The sequence below is a fragment of the Excalfactoria chinensis genome, chromosome 2, assembly GCF_039878825.1.
Source record: "Excalfactoria chinensis isolate bCotChi1 chromosome 2, bCotChi1.hap2, whole genome shotgun sequence".
NCBI lineage: Eukaryota > Metazoa > Chordata > Aves > Galliformes > Phasianidae > Excalfactoria > Excalfactoria chinensis.
In genome coordinates, this window is record NC_092826.1 from 109,097,873 (window position 1) to 109,113,470 (window position 15,598).

The 15,598-nt window shown below is 35.5% G+C and overlaps 1 protein-coding gene across 4 annotated transcripts in view; it reads right to left on the bottom strand.

Moving 5' to 3' along the window:
• Positions 1-15,598, bottom strand: part of TBC1D5 (TBC1 domain family member 5) — a 293,172-nt gene that overhangs the window by 48,884 nt on the left and 228,690 nt on the right. For all 4 annotated transcript variants that reach the window (XM_072328750.1, XM_072328747.1, XM_072328749.1 and 1 more), the window contains exon 17: positions 4,585-4,670. In XM_072328750.1, the coding sequence (XP_072184851.1) occupies positions 4,585-4,670 (86 nt within the window). The remainder of the gene's footprint in view (positions 1-4,584; positions 4,671-15,598) is intronic.

The window sequence follows — 15,598 nt, forward strand, 5'->3', positions numbered from 1 at the left end:
AGGTCTTTTCCAACCAAGCAATTCTATGATTCTGTGAAGGAATGCACATTATTTTCCAAAATGGAGCCAAGGTAATCCAAGTGTTGAGCATCACAATCAGTGTGTCTTACTGTGAAACATGCACAGGAGTCACAGGCACAACATGGTGCAGGTTTTCCCCAACTGGTAGCAGGCAAATTCAGTAGCAGAAAAAACACAGACTAAACCTAAACAAGGCAAATTGTTCCACTTTCCTTAATTTGGCTTCTTACATGAAAAAAAATATGAAAAAGTGTCAACGAGTGATCCATACTCTGAAGCATCAGAAACATCAGAAAACTGTGGCTTTTCACACTTTTTATTCCAAGACTACTATATTTTTTCTGTTAATGTTTCTTAAATGTTTTAAAGATCTAAAACTTAATCAATGCTTTAAACAAACAAAGCTACCACCAGACTGCATTTTAGATTGTCAAAGCTAGCTGAATTTTGCTCCAGTGTCACCCTCTGCTAATGCCAGCCATTTCTAGACAAGTGCTTTGTAAAGGGAATCCTGATTGCAAAAGTGGTTTTGGCTGAAGAATGGCTTCAAGATTAACATGTACTGGGTCAGAATCCTTATCACTGTTACTTTTTATTTGTAATTACAGTGGATATTTAATTCACATCAGTTACATACAACATCAAGAATGAGGAAATTACCAATTTAATCTGTCTAAAATAAAGAGGCGAAGCAGCTTCTAATTCCCAGTAGAGGTGTTCACATAACCCAGAGATCAGTAAAGCCACTGTTATTCATAGTATTTTTCTGTTTTATATAATTAATTCTTGAAATGCCCTGTACAGAAATATATCACAGTCACAGAGACCTTTCCACTCCTGAAGTTTTATTTTACTGAGCTACACACCAGTGATATAAATAGCTGCGCTTAAAACAGTTGAACAAATACATTCAATTAAGGACTTTGCAATCATTGTACTGGGAAAAAAAGCAGTTCAGAATGTTTTGGGGAAGTTTAATTTAAAACAAATTACAGATAATTAATATAAGGTGATTTGTAACTTGTGCACACACCTGAAAAAGTAATTTTGCTTTTTCTTATCATATCATTTCCTTATTTGTCTTCATATATATGTGGTTTTCAAATACACAGTATGATCACACACACACATACTGAACATAAAAAATAGGAACAGCTGCATTGTTTAGACTAAGAATAAAGATTAAAATGAGAGAAAAAAGGAGAAAGTATGTGAGCTCGTAGAATCAAGAGATGGGGCTCTCCTGTTGTATACTGGTGATGAACTAAAACGGTGTTAACACTTTTCAGGAGTAGCAGTGAAACTGAAACAAAAAGGTGATCAAAGTTTGTCTCCTGTAACTCTTCCACCTTTCCTGACTGTGCTTTCCAATTTATGGCAACTGAAATGATTTCTGGCTACTGATTGCAGGATGTTTGCGTATCTCCCTATTTTACTATTGCTAATATTACAAAAAGACTTTCTGTAGTCACCTCAGAGTAACTGATAAGTTAAATTAAAAAAAGAGTATTTGCAGAGTTATAGAATGACCCTGCAGGAGTCCCAAACAGTTTCAAAAGCAAACTGAATATTTCTAATGATTTTTAAAAAGGACATGCTATACTGTTTATTATTGCTATTTTTTTCTCTGATAGTACCTATCAGAATTGGTTATTAATCAGAATACAGAAGCATTCAGATTGAAAAAGACCTCTAAGATCAAGTGCAACCATCAACCCATCACCAACATGCCCATTAAATCACATCCCTCAGTGCCACATCTACATGTTTCTCGAACACCTCCAGGGACATTCCACCACTTGCATGTAACTATGTAGGGACAATTAAAAAAGTAACAAAGGATTTTCTCAATTCCTTGACATACATGTGGCATCAGAAGAGTCAGTACAGGGATTTTTGTTTAATGATTTCTTCATTCCAGAAAGAAAATACAGGCTGTAGCTGTGAAGGTGGAAGAAGAAAGATCAAATGCTGCTTTAGCAGATATCAAGCAAATATGAGTTGTCTGCAATTAATTTAATCACATCACCGATTTCAGGGGCCATGCCAGTAATAACTGTGTTGAAATTCTGAACCCTACCATCAGTATATCTGGCAGTTTTCCCCTTGGTCTGTTCAAACTGTTCACCAAATTAAGGAGATATATATCACTAAATCACCTGAACTATCACCTTAGAAAGAAGATAATTACTGGTACAGTGAGTCCTAGGTTTTTTTGCCTGTTAGTCTGGAATGCTCACAATCAATTAAAAAAATGCTAACTTACAAACTTACAAACTGGTATTTAATAGAAGTAAATCTTTGTTTCTGAGAGGCTACTCAAGCAACAAAGCCACTGGATGCTTTGAACTGACTGCATCATTGGAATCCTGAAGGTCCATGGATGCACGAGACAAAGCTTTTGTAAAGAAGCAAACTGAATAGAATAAAATGTTGAGATTATGAAGACTTGAAGGTTTATCTCCCTGTGTATTTGTGCCCATCAGCTTGTTGCTTTAAAAAAAAAAGAAAAAGGTTTCCTTAAAAAAAAAATGTTTTCATTCTAAGCTTTTTGACTTGTTGCTTTTACATACAAGTAGATAAGAGGTGAGTTTGTTTGGATTTCTCAAATAGTTTCAAAGAGACTTCTTGAGATAATGCACTAACAAAAACAATAAACAACCCTAAACATCTTATTTATGTCAATATGTTAAAAATATAAATTGAAAAAAAATGCTTTCAACAACAATATGCAATAATGTTTTATGATTATTCGAGAATTAGAAAGTATAGCCGCTGCAGTTCCTCATAGCTGCGTGTGACTGAGCTCTGATCTGAGACAGCTGCCAATGAGCAGCTCAGAACACATACACATATGTGAAAAATGAATAATGATGCTATCTGTAGTACTTGTTGAGATGTGGTCTTAACAAAAGTATCCGTAAGTAAAATTCAGTGTGATTTCTCTGAATTGCAGCTTCAGAAAATGAACAATAGCAAGGTGTTAGATCTCTGGAAAAGGTAGATTAATCTACGGTGAACTTCAGGAAAAGAAGAACAATGTAGTCATACTGTTTAAATGTCTGATATATTTACACAAAAGATGATTACAGCCATTAAACATGGATCAATGTCTACATTTTAGCCATCTAAATGTACCAGACGTGCAGAACAATTACAAGAAAAATGCTGATTGATTATGTTGTAGAGTTATCAGCAGATGTATTTAAAAGTAAGGCCTCGGTTTAAAAATATGAACATCAAGGAGACGCGAATTTCATCTACGAAGCTAACAATTTTGTTCCATCACAATAAGCATCATTGACCTTGACTATGAATGGTGTATTTTTAAACTAGCAGTGGGAAGATGATTCAATCTCTGCAGTTTTTTTTTTGCTAAGACGAAAATGTTTTGTTTTAAGCAATCCTTATGCAAAGGCATTTCTATCTTCAGTGAGTAGCCATTATGAGAGAAAAAATTATGAATATGATAGATTAAAAGGTTTTATATATGATAAAATAAGAACTACATGATAGAGATTTGTGAAGATATTTTATATATAAGCAATATACGCTAGAGAGTTGTAAAGATATTTCAAATATAGTACTGAATTTGTGGAATTAAGGATGAAAAAGACCTGGTAGTTTATCTAACATATTTCTCAGCTCACTGATGAAGCATTTCCTAATGTCACGTCTTCCCATTTTCTCTTTAGTCCAAACTTTTACCAGATTTACCATGTCTGACCTATATAATAGTCCAGAGTTGAAAGAGATTTCTGAGTTACTTCCCTATGTAAACTATTCTAAGCAATTTTGCCTGTGCACAATCAACAGATTTAATGGTCATTTATTTCCCTAGAATTTAAGTTCCCAACAGGTGTCATTCCAGGTTGGGCTTTGTGATTTTCTTCCCCAAAAATCTTTGAAATGTTTTCTTTAGATATTTATTTATTTTTAATTTATTTTTATTTATTATTTTTTGGGGGGAGGGGGGCAAGTTTTGAAACCATTCAAAATTAAATAAATGTGATAGAGTGCAATAGTTTCTGTCAATCGGGAAAAGGTGTCAGGCACCAGCACTGACTCCTCGGCCATCATGCTGGAGCATGGGCACCACTAGACTGTTCACCAACAGATAGAATTGTATTGATAGAAGCCATTTCTGAAAAGAAGTGAGGAAGGGATGCTGCAAAGATGTTCAATAAAAATTCATTCCAAGTGAATTTACATTTAGTTAACTCACATAGATTCTGTTACATGGATACTACAGATTGCAATTAGATGCACTATTGGAAGTAGCTCAGCTACAGAACTCATGTTGGCTGAATGTTTTACCCCCCACTTTTAGTAAATGTGTCACTGCGAACTTAGCTTTAAAACAAAAAGCCGGTGAGCTGACCAATTATAATGTAACCTTAATTTTTCACCAAAAAAAGGGAAAGATTCAAAATAAATGTCATGAACTAAACACACGATTTTAGCACTACTTATGTAACTCTCGCTTGGGATAAGAGTGACTTATGAAACATTTTATTTATGTAAGATATTAGTTCAGTGAAAACATCTTCAGAAATAGCTTACCGGGTTTTATTCATCAAGTCTGCTCCACGCGCTTTGTAATAATCTAAATTTTGTTGGAACTGGTGAGTCACTGGTCTTGGATTTTTCTAAAAAAACAAAGAAAAAAAAGCATTATGTATCCTTTAAAAAAAAAACATTCTGTAATGGATTGTTTTTCCAATAGATTTAAAGTGGAGAGAAGAAATCTCTTTATTAATGAAGATTACAAATTTAAAGCATAATTTATTTCCTCAAGATCTTGGTTTCTAAGGGCCGTAATGGTAGTTAAATAAATGTGCAGCCTTAAAATCCTTAGAATAATACTGAATGTTAGTGGTAAGCCCCCTCCTCACTAACAGAAATCAGTTTCATATGGGGAAGGCACTGCAGGCTGCTGTGATAGCACTTGTAACTAAAGCAGTACTTTACGGCATAGTTCAGACACAGACATTATTTATTCCTTTATCTCAGATGCAGAATGCTACCGTCTCCAGGCTAAAATGATGTGATGTTAAAGAAAAGGATAACAGTAAGGACAAAGCAGAGCTTACATACTGCAATAACTGCATGTTAGCGTGAATCTGGGTTACGCAAAGAAGCAAGACTGTCCGAGTACTGCCACTAGATGGCACGCGGAGACTTTCTCTCTAAATTTCTCCCTGCCCAGAACTGAGGCCACAAAGAAAGCAGAGTTCTCCTGTATCAACATTTTTGTCATTGATACTGAAAGCAGAAGATATTTCTAAGTCTCAGTCACAATAAAACTATTTCACTGGAGCCCACTGCCTCCAGTAGTTGTGCAAACACCTCTGGAGATGGTATTTCGATGACTACTTGAAGAGGTATGAATGTAGTACTTGCATAAAGAGCTCTTAATGGGCTAGTGCAACCTGAAGGACATTATTTGGAAGTTGTTATTTTAATGCAAATATTTTGAAGTAAAAATAAAATGCATATGGTTCAAACCAAGACCAGCAGACCTACAGAGTCCCTGTATTAGGAAGCATGAATTACAGGAGGAATGGTTAATTAAAAGTGATGAACTTCTAGTAGGAAAAAAACCCAACAAAATGATAAAATTCACTGCAATGATCAGATATACTGCCCAAAACACATGTAAACACTTTCTGATTATTTGTTTCCAAGATCTGATCATTCATAGGCTGTTGCCTTATATTCTGATCTGCCTTCTTAACTCTTGTTAATATTAAACATAGTTTTAATGAACTATGCAATGACCTTTCTGAAATAGTTGTTCACAGTTGAAAGCACATTACATTCTTCATGGAGTTAGTCACATGCTGTGTCCTAACTCTCCTAATTTCATTTTCTGCTGTAGTATCCAAGCTCCCTCCTTTCCCTGTGTAACTGCAGATAACTCTCTTTCCTTGAAAGCCTTCTTAGTTTTGGAAGAGGCATAGGAGTTGCATTTTAAAGACTGAACTATTGCATGTGCACAACAGGAGACGGGAATATGTAAGGAGGTGGTAGGTATCATAGGCTAGGATGATTTTCAGGGGTCAAATTTAAAACTGGGAATTTCCAGATTGATTCACATAAACAGACTTAATCTTGTGTGACAGGCCTCATTCCCTTTATTTGGAAACACACTAAACATTTTTAAAAAATATCCTGTTTGAAATGTTCATTAAAAATGGAACAAAAACTAAAAGCTATTAGACGAGCATTAAAAACATTCTCATCTATTCTACCACCCACATTGTAATTGGCGCTGTACATTTTTCTTCCCTTGTTATAAAAACAATATTTGCATAACTCTACCCATTCATATGGCTTGTAAGTCAGTCCTCATCAACTGACAGCAATAACAATGAATCAGCTTTAGTTACTATTGCTCTACTTTGGTAATTCAATGCATTTCTATGATAATCAAATCCAAACTGACGTGAGGAGGATAACTGATGGTTCTGCGACTACTCTGCAAGCAATCAGTATAACTTTTCTCCTGTGAATTAAATAACTTTTTCCTTCGTGTGACTTGATGCCCATTTCCACAAGGTGCAAGAACATCAGATCAACAGAATAGCTAGCACTTCTAATTCCAATGGAAGACCTTTGAAAAACTTACTTTACCAGTTGCTACTTTGTTTTGCAATATGACCGATAATTCAATACATATTCTAAACATGGCAAAACCAGTGGAATTTGCTCTCTATCACCCTATAAACAAATAAACAAAAAATGTTTAAAAAAAAAAGTTGAAAAAATCATACGAACAGTTTCTTGAAATGCACTTATGCAAAAATGATGAGTAATCTGAGACACAAAAGGCTGATCTACTATCTAAGCACTTAAAGACATTAATAGGAATAATGAGCTAACTCGAACATATGAATGAGGCTCAAGTATTACTTTCACAGGGGACTATTTCAATTCCTATGAGGTTTAAAGATATCAAAGGAAGCGGCAGTTTAAATTACTATTACATGCAGTGAAAAAAACTGCCTTCAAAAAAAAAAAAAAAAAAAAAAAGAAAGAAATATTGGAGTAACATTAGAAATGCAAGGCAGTAAATACCAAGTTGCTGATGAAAACCCTTTTGTAACATAGTGAAGTTATCCATACAGAAAAGTGCATTATTAAAAACAAGCCAACACAAATATCTGACATTCATGTTAGCAGACTTGTATCTGCTCAGTACTACCACAGAAAACAGCAATTTAGAGAGAAAAAAAATATGGCTTTATGAGGTTTATGATGTTTATACTGTTATCCTAACATCCTTTAAATTGTATATTTTAATCAAGTCATTAGGTTAGATATAAGAAACAAAAACCTGCAGTTACATCTCTTCCTTATGAATTTTCAATTAATTCCTGTCCAAGCATGCAGTTTCAGCTACCCTCTGCATTTCATGCCATATATTAAAAGAGAAAGTTAAACAAATTTATTTACAGCAAAACATAGCTTTGTTGTCTAAAATATTCACAGAAGCCGCATCCTTTTCCTTACATAGTGCAATTTAGAATGATCCTATTTATATTTTTAATTACTTAGGCTAGAAAACTTTTTTTTCTTTTTTCCCCCCAATTTATATCATTATTTTGACTAATTCTTCAGATGAAATCTTTTTTCTTAAGAGGAAAATCTTGTTTAAATGACAGTGAAATCAACCCTTTGAATTACTAATTTGTTGAAACCTCCTAATAAATTGCATAAAGGCATTAAACAGATTAACACATTCAGTTTTTTTTGTTTTGTTTTGTTTTGTTTTTTCCTTTTTTTTCCCTTCTAAGGGAAACAGAGTGCAGAAATACTAGAGAAAAGCTGCCTGTGCCAATACTACAAATCCCTCTTCCCACACCCATCTTTGGTAGCAGTCTGCTGGCTTTACAATTCTTCTGTTCTTACATTTCTACCTAAATGTAAGCTTAAAGTGGTTAAAACTGCCACATTCACACTGTTAGAGGAATCACGCACTAAATACAGATACAGAAGCACATGTAGGTACTAGTGCAATGTTGGACTTTAAAGTTTTTAAAACAACAAATATATTTTTGCACATGTCTCTTAAGCATGTATTAGCCACAGCTCCAATAGAAAAGATGTCTTAGGATGTTTCAGGTATTTTAGGTACACCAGACTTCATCCTAATTTTAGAATACAGAGCCTCATTTACAGGTTGTAAATGTACTCTTCCAAACAGCCATAAATCTAGTGGGGAGTTGCTGGGGACTTTCTGCTTTCCCTTACAGCAAAAGGGATGGAGTTTAGCCATATCCATACCCGCTCTTCTCCCAGGTGAGGGAGCTGAGGATGGGGTCAGAATCCCGTGGAATGCAGAAGAAATTCCTTTAACTTGCAGAAACTGCTGAAAAATTCTCAAAACTCCCACCAGTGAAGGGCTGTCCTTCCTACACATAAAACCTCCCATATTGCCCCTTCCCTTATGGGCCTCAATGGACGTACTGCATAGGACTGTCCACAGAGCTGTTTGACACCAGCCATGTGCACACTGCTCTGCAGTGCATCGGAGAAACCACGCTATGCTGTAATGTAATGTTTAACAATCTGAACACACACTGTTTGCAGAAGTTTCCATGCAGGTGCCAGTGGAGGACTGTATATGACATTCGTCTTTTCTTGGTCTAGGTGTTTCCTTTTCAACCTTTCTTGTATATTAAAAGAAAAAAAAAAAATCTAATCTAATTCTGCACAAAATCGGAAGGCCAAGAATAAGAGACAACAATGAAAAAAGATTTTCAATATGTCTGATGAAAAATGAGACTTATTTCAGTGAACGTGCTATTGCCTCAATGCCGAGGGAAAAGCACTCGTCATTAGAGAAATGAATTGCTCAGCTGTTTATAAGCAAAAAGCTCTGGGGGAATTTCCCGGGGCCCAAAACACAGAGCATTGCAGGGTTACACAAACATATGTTGCAGGTGTTTTAGGGTAGACAGGTGGGAAAACCTCAACTACTGAAAAATACTCTACTTAATAGATTGTATCTGAAACCAGATAACCTAAATGCAACAGAGGAAAAAACAAACAGAACAGCAACAGTGAATTACACATCCACACAGCAATAGTCTCACTAAAATAATTATCTCACCAGAGCCAAATGGGACTTTTTTATTTTTTATTTTTTTTTATTTTTAAGCAGTTTCCCTCAGTATATTAAACCAATGCTGCTACACATCTTTATTATCTAAATGAATAAAATTTTAAGCCTAGAACAAAGAACAAACTGAACTGAACATATATAAAAAAGAGAACCATAACGAGTGAATGTTGTTGGTTTTGTTTTATTTAAATAGATATTTTTAAGGAGACACTTTGTTCCTTTTTCTCTTCTTTAGCTAAAAGGACAATATTGTTTTTTTTTTTTTTTTTTTTTTTTTTTTTCATAATTCTTATACAGGCTAAAATACTTCTGTATTAAAATTATTTTTTTCTTTTTTTCCTTTCATTTGTTTCTAATTGAATTTGGAGGAGCACCTGACCCTATATTCAGTAACGATGATGGGGTATGCGAAGCTACACCTTTTCCACTCTCAACACCTGTACTTGTTTCTTAAATAAAAGAGATAAAAACAAGGGAAAATTTGGTCTGGGAACAGAGGTAGAATACAGCAGCTTAGATGTGGATAAGCATCTTTGCAGTTTGCTCAGGTCTGCAGCAGTTTTTCACTGATTTCACTGATAATTCACTGATAATATTAACTGCATACTACTGATTACCTAATAGCCTAGTAGCAGAGAGAATTTAACCATTCCTCTTTTTATTTGTTTGTCAGTTATCAAAGAATCTGACTCCACACTAAGTCTTGACTTACATGGTATAAGCAATGGCTTCACAATACATAAACAGGACAAAATATTTTGTATACTAACCATAAAGCCATCCCAAACTCCAGAGCACCCAAGGCATATGCTACTCCCAAAACAAAACTCATCTTTCTCATCCCCAGCTATTTAGTGCGTGCAGTGAGTAATTTGTTGAAGCACAAAAGATATTTCATCACCCACCTAAAAGCCACAGAGTTAAGTACTTATTAAAAAAGAAAAAGAACCAAACAACTGTAAGGCATTAGAGGACATAATGTGCCAATTTTAAAGTGGTTCAATGGCAATAGTTAAATATTATCCAAAACATAGGCTGACAGTCTGCATCTATCAGCCCTAAATACGATAGTAGAACAGCACTGAAAATATCACGCACAGAAATAATAAAGAACTTTCTTTAATCACAGGAGTCAGGAGATCTATACACTAATACTGGCTTTGGCACAGAAACACCATAATCCTCAAACTGGGAATAATACTTCCTGTTTACATTTTTCAGAAAGATGCTGTGGGTCTCAGTCGCAGAACTTGTTATTTACAATGCAATAACAGCATGAAGAATTATCATATTTAATTGCTTATGAAGAAAAATTAGGGAGCACTATTCTTACAAAATAAGAAAGAAATCCCAGAAAGAACTGAGAAGGAAAGAAATCCTGCTAATTGGGTCAAGGCAGGGAGAAACCCCTGAACTCTGATCAATCTGAAATAAATTATCTCCAGTTTTGTTCGGTGACAGCCCTTCATCCCCCTGGCAACTAGAAAATTCAAATACCAGGATGATATTTTAAATACTGTGCGTTATGGTCTGTTTTTAACTTCACGCACACACGCTTTCTCTCACATGGGCATTCTGTGACAAGAGATCAAGAAATGAAAAAATGACAAGCAAGATTTAAAAATACTTCAGTGACTTGACTGAAAGAAATTTCTAGTTGCCTGATTAGGATCCTTGTCCTAACTCACTCGAAAGCCTTTTTTTCATTTATCATTTATCATTTTACACCATATTGCATTTTAACGGATAGACCAGACCATCCCACATCAGCTTTTATTGATATTCCAGACAAAAAGACTCCAACTTGCCAATGCTCAAGTTCATAACCTACGTAAAATCCCCATCTTGCATAAACAGAATCACTTAAGTACCTTTTAAATCTGCCTCTTAATTTAGTCATCTACTTTTCAACCGAACCCTTGGTTTTAAGAAATAAATTAACTAAATAGTATGGTATAAATCTGACAGCGCTCAGCCCTACCCCATGACAGATTTACACACTGGCATCTTGCAGCCCCACACGGTTAGAACAAGAGTTTTACAACACTGTGGAGGAAAGATCCAGGCTTTTCAAGAGAACACACAGCGAGCCTCGCTTTAAACCCTGGAATGCTCCAAATTATGATATTTAAAATATGACATCTTTATGTACAGAAAAGCTACCATATTATGGTTTTATTGGCACTCGTTTTGGACAACCTGCGTAACTCACTGATGGTTTAGTGAGGAATGCAGTTATCCTAGGCTTATACTGATAAAACCCTTGTTAAACGCACTTTTAGTATTATGTCTTCTGCAGACACATGCATGTATACAAATCTCACACACCTGGAAAGAAAAAACAAAGGTTTTTTTTTTTTGGTTATGTCTACTACGTGGAAAAGAAATAGAATAATTTATGTTCCACACATAATGTGCCAAGTAAAGCACTTGAAAACTATCCCTAGGGAGTGGAAAAGGCTTTTTCAAAGAGCCTCATGACACAACACAATAGAAGGAATAGGACTCTGGTGTCCTTTCTCTAAAACAGAAGGGACTTGCTAAGCTCCTGGTGCTGTGGGATAAGCAGTTCCTTTCCTTTTATGTTTCCAGAATGAGGGCATGCAAGAGCCATTTTTACCACTTTTCTTCCTAAGAAGGACCAAAAAGCCTACCTTAATTCTCTAAATCTAATTTTCCATGAAAGCAACTGGCATAAGAGAAACAGCACCATTTGCACTTCTATCTTGCTCTATTCTGCTCTTTTTAGAAGAGTTCTACAATACAAACAGATTCAATCAAATAGCTTTTCTATGAGACAATTAATAAATTAATATAAGCTGCATCAATACACCATCAGTATACCCATATTTATATCAGAAGAGACTGAACTTAAATTCTATCCTATTAGACTGGATATGACTCAGAACCTAATCTTCCACAGATTACTGGATTATGAATCTATTTTTATATAACTCACAGTTTATGTTTTGAAATTTTAGTCAAACAAATAAATTATGATATAGAGAACTTTTGATTAGGTAGAGTCAGAGTGCTTTAAGTGTTTTAAGTGCTTCCTTTCAACAAACTACATTGCAAACTAAAAGTGATTAATTGAATTGTCAGTTTCCACACAAGAACCATAATCACCTCACTCTAACACTGTTAAATACATTTTAATGTGGTAATTTTATAGATAATATCATTACTCTTTAGGAGAGGGTCAGTAGCTTCAGACGACTTTTTAAACAGAAGCAAACCAGTCATCTGAAAGAAGCAGCCCCAAGAAATTCACGTGCGGTAAGTTTTATTGGTAACAAGAGTAATTAAGAGCTTAAAGTGCTTCTATTTTTTACTTTAACATCAAATACAATCAGAATTGCTTTTACTTTGCTACTAAGGGTATTGCCTTGCTCAAAGAGAAGGAACTGTTTGAAGTTTCCATTTCCAAATAGAACTTTCTCTTCCAACCTGTCTTCTGAAAAGATTTGTATACTACATGACTGAGCTTATGAATTCACAGTGAATATTAACAGGAATGCTTATCAACATAGAAGAATGATTTCTTTCCCATTTCCAAATTTCTCTTCTGTCAGCCCTATGGATGAACACGATGTTGCTGCTCCTCATGCTTTCTGCTGCTAATTAACAGAGAAGACACCTTGATAAAAGGCTTATTTATGAAATCTGAAAAAAGGTTAAAAAATACAAACACTTTCTTTCCCCTCATATTTGCAATTCTTGGTCTTGTTGACTGACCAGCAACTGCCATGACTATTTATAGAATAAATAGCTGTTATTTACTATTCTATACAGCATGATCGTGTACTTGCTTGAATTCTAGTCAGTGGGAGAAACGGTGGTTTCTGACTCACCCTTAAGTGTATGAAAGATTATACAACCCCTATGGGTACAGAAATTGCCAAAAACCACCATCTTCTCACTTTCCTCTAGGCCTGCAGTTCGCACCAGCAGTGAGAACAAGTATGTGAACATGCCCTCCTTTCTGAATGTGTTCTCATTTTCAAAAGTAGACTGCAGTGGTGTTCATTTGGCCCTACACAAAGCTGGGACAAGTGCTTTATTTCTGCAACATCTTATCTGTAACATCTCAACTATGAGGCACGTCACCATTAAAGAAGCTTTATCTTGCATTATTTCCCTCCATTTCCCCTATGCATTTAAGTGTAATGGTTGCTTAACTTGGATTGATAAAATACTTGTGGGTTCTTCTCTACATAACTGGCCTCTGTGTACAACACTAACAAGACTATGATAATTTAACCAGCAATGTATTTGGCAATTGAAAATATCAGCTCTCTCCGTAGGGTGATGACTACTATGTTATGTATGAAACTGAGGAACGAGGAGGACTTTGAAGGATTTCTCACGCACAAATGACTAATGAACTACTTGCTTTCCAAGATTTTTTTTTTTTTTTTTTTCCTGAAAATATTACTTGTGACACACATGATACTTTGAAGATGGGATGGTGACTATTTCATAGTGGGTTGATTAAATGGTTAACTTTTTTGGAGTGATTGGAATATAGAGAGACTGGAATTGGATTGCTGCCCTCAGAAGGAAGGGCAACAAAGCTGGTGAGGGGTCTGGAACACAAATTTTATGGGGAGAGGCTCAAGGAACTGAGATTGTTCAGTCTGGAAAAGAGAAGGGTCAGGAAAGACTTTATTTATTGCTCTCAACAACTCCCTGAAAGGAGGTTGTGGTGAGGTGTTGGTTGGCCTTGACTACCAGGTAACAGGAACAGGTCAGGAAGGAGTGCCCTCAGATTGTGCCAGAGGAGGTTCAGGTTGGATATTAGAAAAATTTATTATCTGAAAGAGCAGTAAGTTATTGGAATAGGCTGCCCAGGGTGGAGACACAGTCCCTGGAGGTGTTCAAGGAAAGGGCAGATGTAGTACTTATGGACATGGTTTAGTGGGCAATATTGGAGGTAGGTGGGCAGTCTGACTAGATGGTCATAAAGGTGTTTCCCAACCTTAATGATCCTATGACTCTATGAATTAACTTTGAGATAGATGAAAAAGTTACTCTACTATAAGTACTGAACATGTAATTTTTTTTATATTTTGAAATACTTAGGTGCAATGGGAACACAGGTTTTGAAACAATTATACAAAAACAAAGAAGATTTTTAATCTATGGTGAACTATTTTTATGTGGTACTATAGCAACATAGTTATTCCAAGTAATTTATGATTAAACTCATAGTTGCCTGTCATATCTTATTCTATTAACGAAACACAGTAACTTTTAAATGGAAAGCAAAACTTTCTGATTTCAAGAACAGAAAAGGTAAGTTACTATCACATAAAATATATGCAGCACTGAAGTTGTATAGGCCTCATTAAAAAGCCTACCATGCAGTTAAAAAAAAAACCAACACACCACTTCATTCAAAAGGAAATGTTTAAATTAGATTTAACCTTGTACCTGCAAATTGGGAAATAAGACCATCAGAATACTTAGGTTCACCACAAGGAATATAACATGGTTGTAAAAACAGATCCTGACACATTTTCATTAAGATCTGTTTATTAAACATCCAAGACTTTAATCTTTCAGACATTAAGGGAAACAGAAGTTCACCGTTTAACGCCACTGAATCACTGAAAGAAAATGCATTTGTCTGTTTCTCCTAATTCTCTCCTCCCAAATGAAAAGACGTGCTAAGCTGTACTGGAACACATCATTTCCTTTACCAGTCAAAGCCTCTGTGAAAGTGACTCTCATTTAAAGCACAGGTGACCTTACTCACATCAGCACCTCACATTTGCTTTCAGATACTCATCATCCCAGGCTGACTCAGCCTCCTCAAACCCCTGATGTATTATTGTGAATCTCCTGAAAAGTATGTCACAGTCTTTATCATCAGGGAAAAAAAAAAAAAAAAAGGAATAAAGGGAAAATAAACCATTTGTTCAGCCCTTCCTCCTTCTTTTGGTACTCCTCTAACAAAACGGACTAACCATCCCATGCAGTACCTTCCTGAGTTGTTATGAATTAATGAGCTGCTAATGTCCAAAACCTGCCAGATTCTAACTTCTGATTGGCTGAAATCTGGTCATTAAAGAGAGGTAATTAATGCCAGATTGCATAGACAATGCTAACAAACAAACAAAACAACCCTAAACCTGTTTTCCTCCTGCCACAAACAGTGAAACAAACAACACTGACATAACGGCAGCTTTCAAAGGCCAGTTGCAGCTCTGCAGCAGCACCTCAGTTAATGAGTGTATAGAAAAGGATCCATCTGAAGAAGAAGAAAGTGAAACTGAACAGCCTTTCAGGCACATAAAACTAGCTTGGAGAAAACTCTGAGACGGTGGCAGCTACTTAAGAAGAAAATTCAGCTGAAAATTCATGTACAAAGAAAGAGTTCAGTTCAAAATTTCAGTAATATGTTTCCCCCTTGTCATTTACTGCTCGAATTTTGAAAACTGG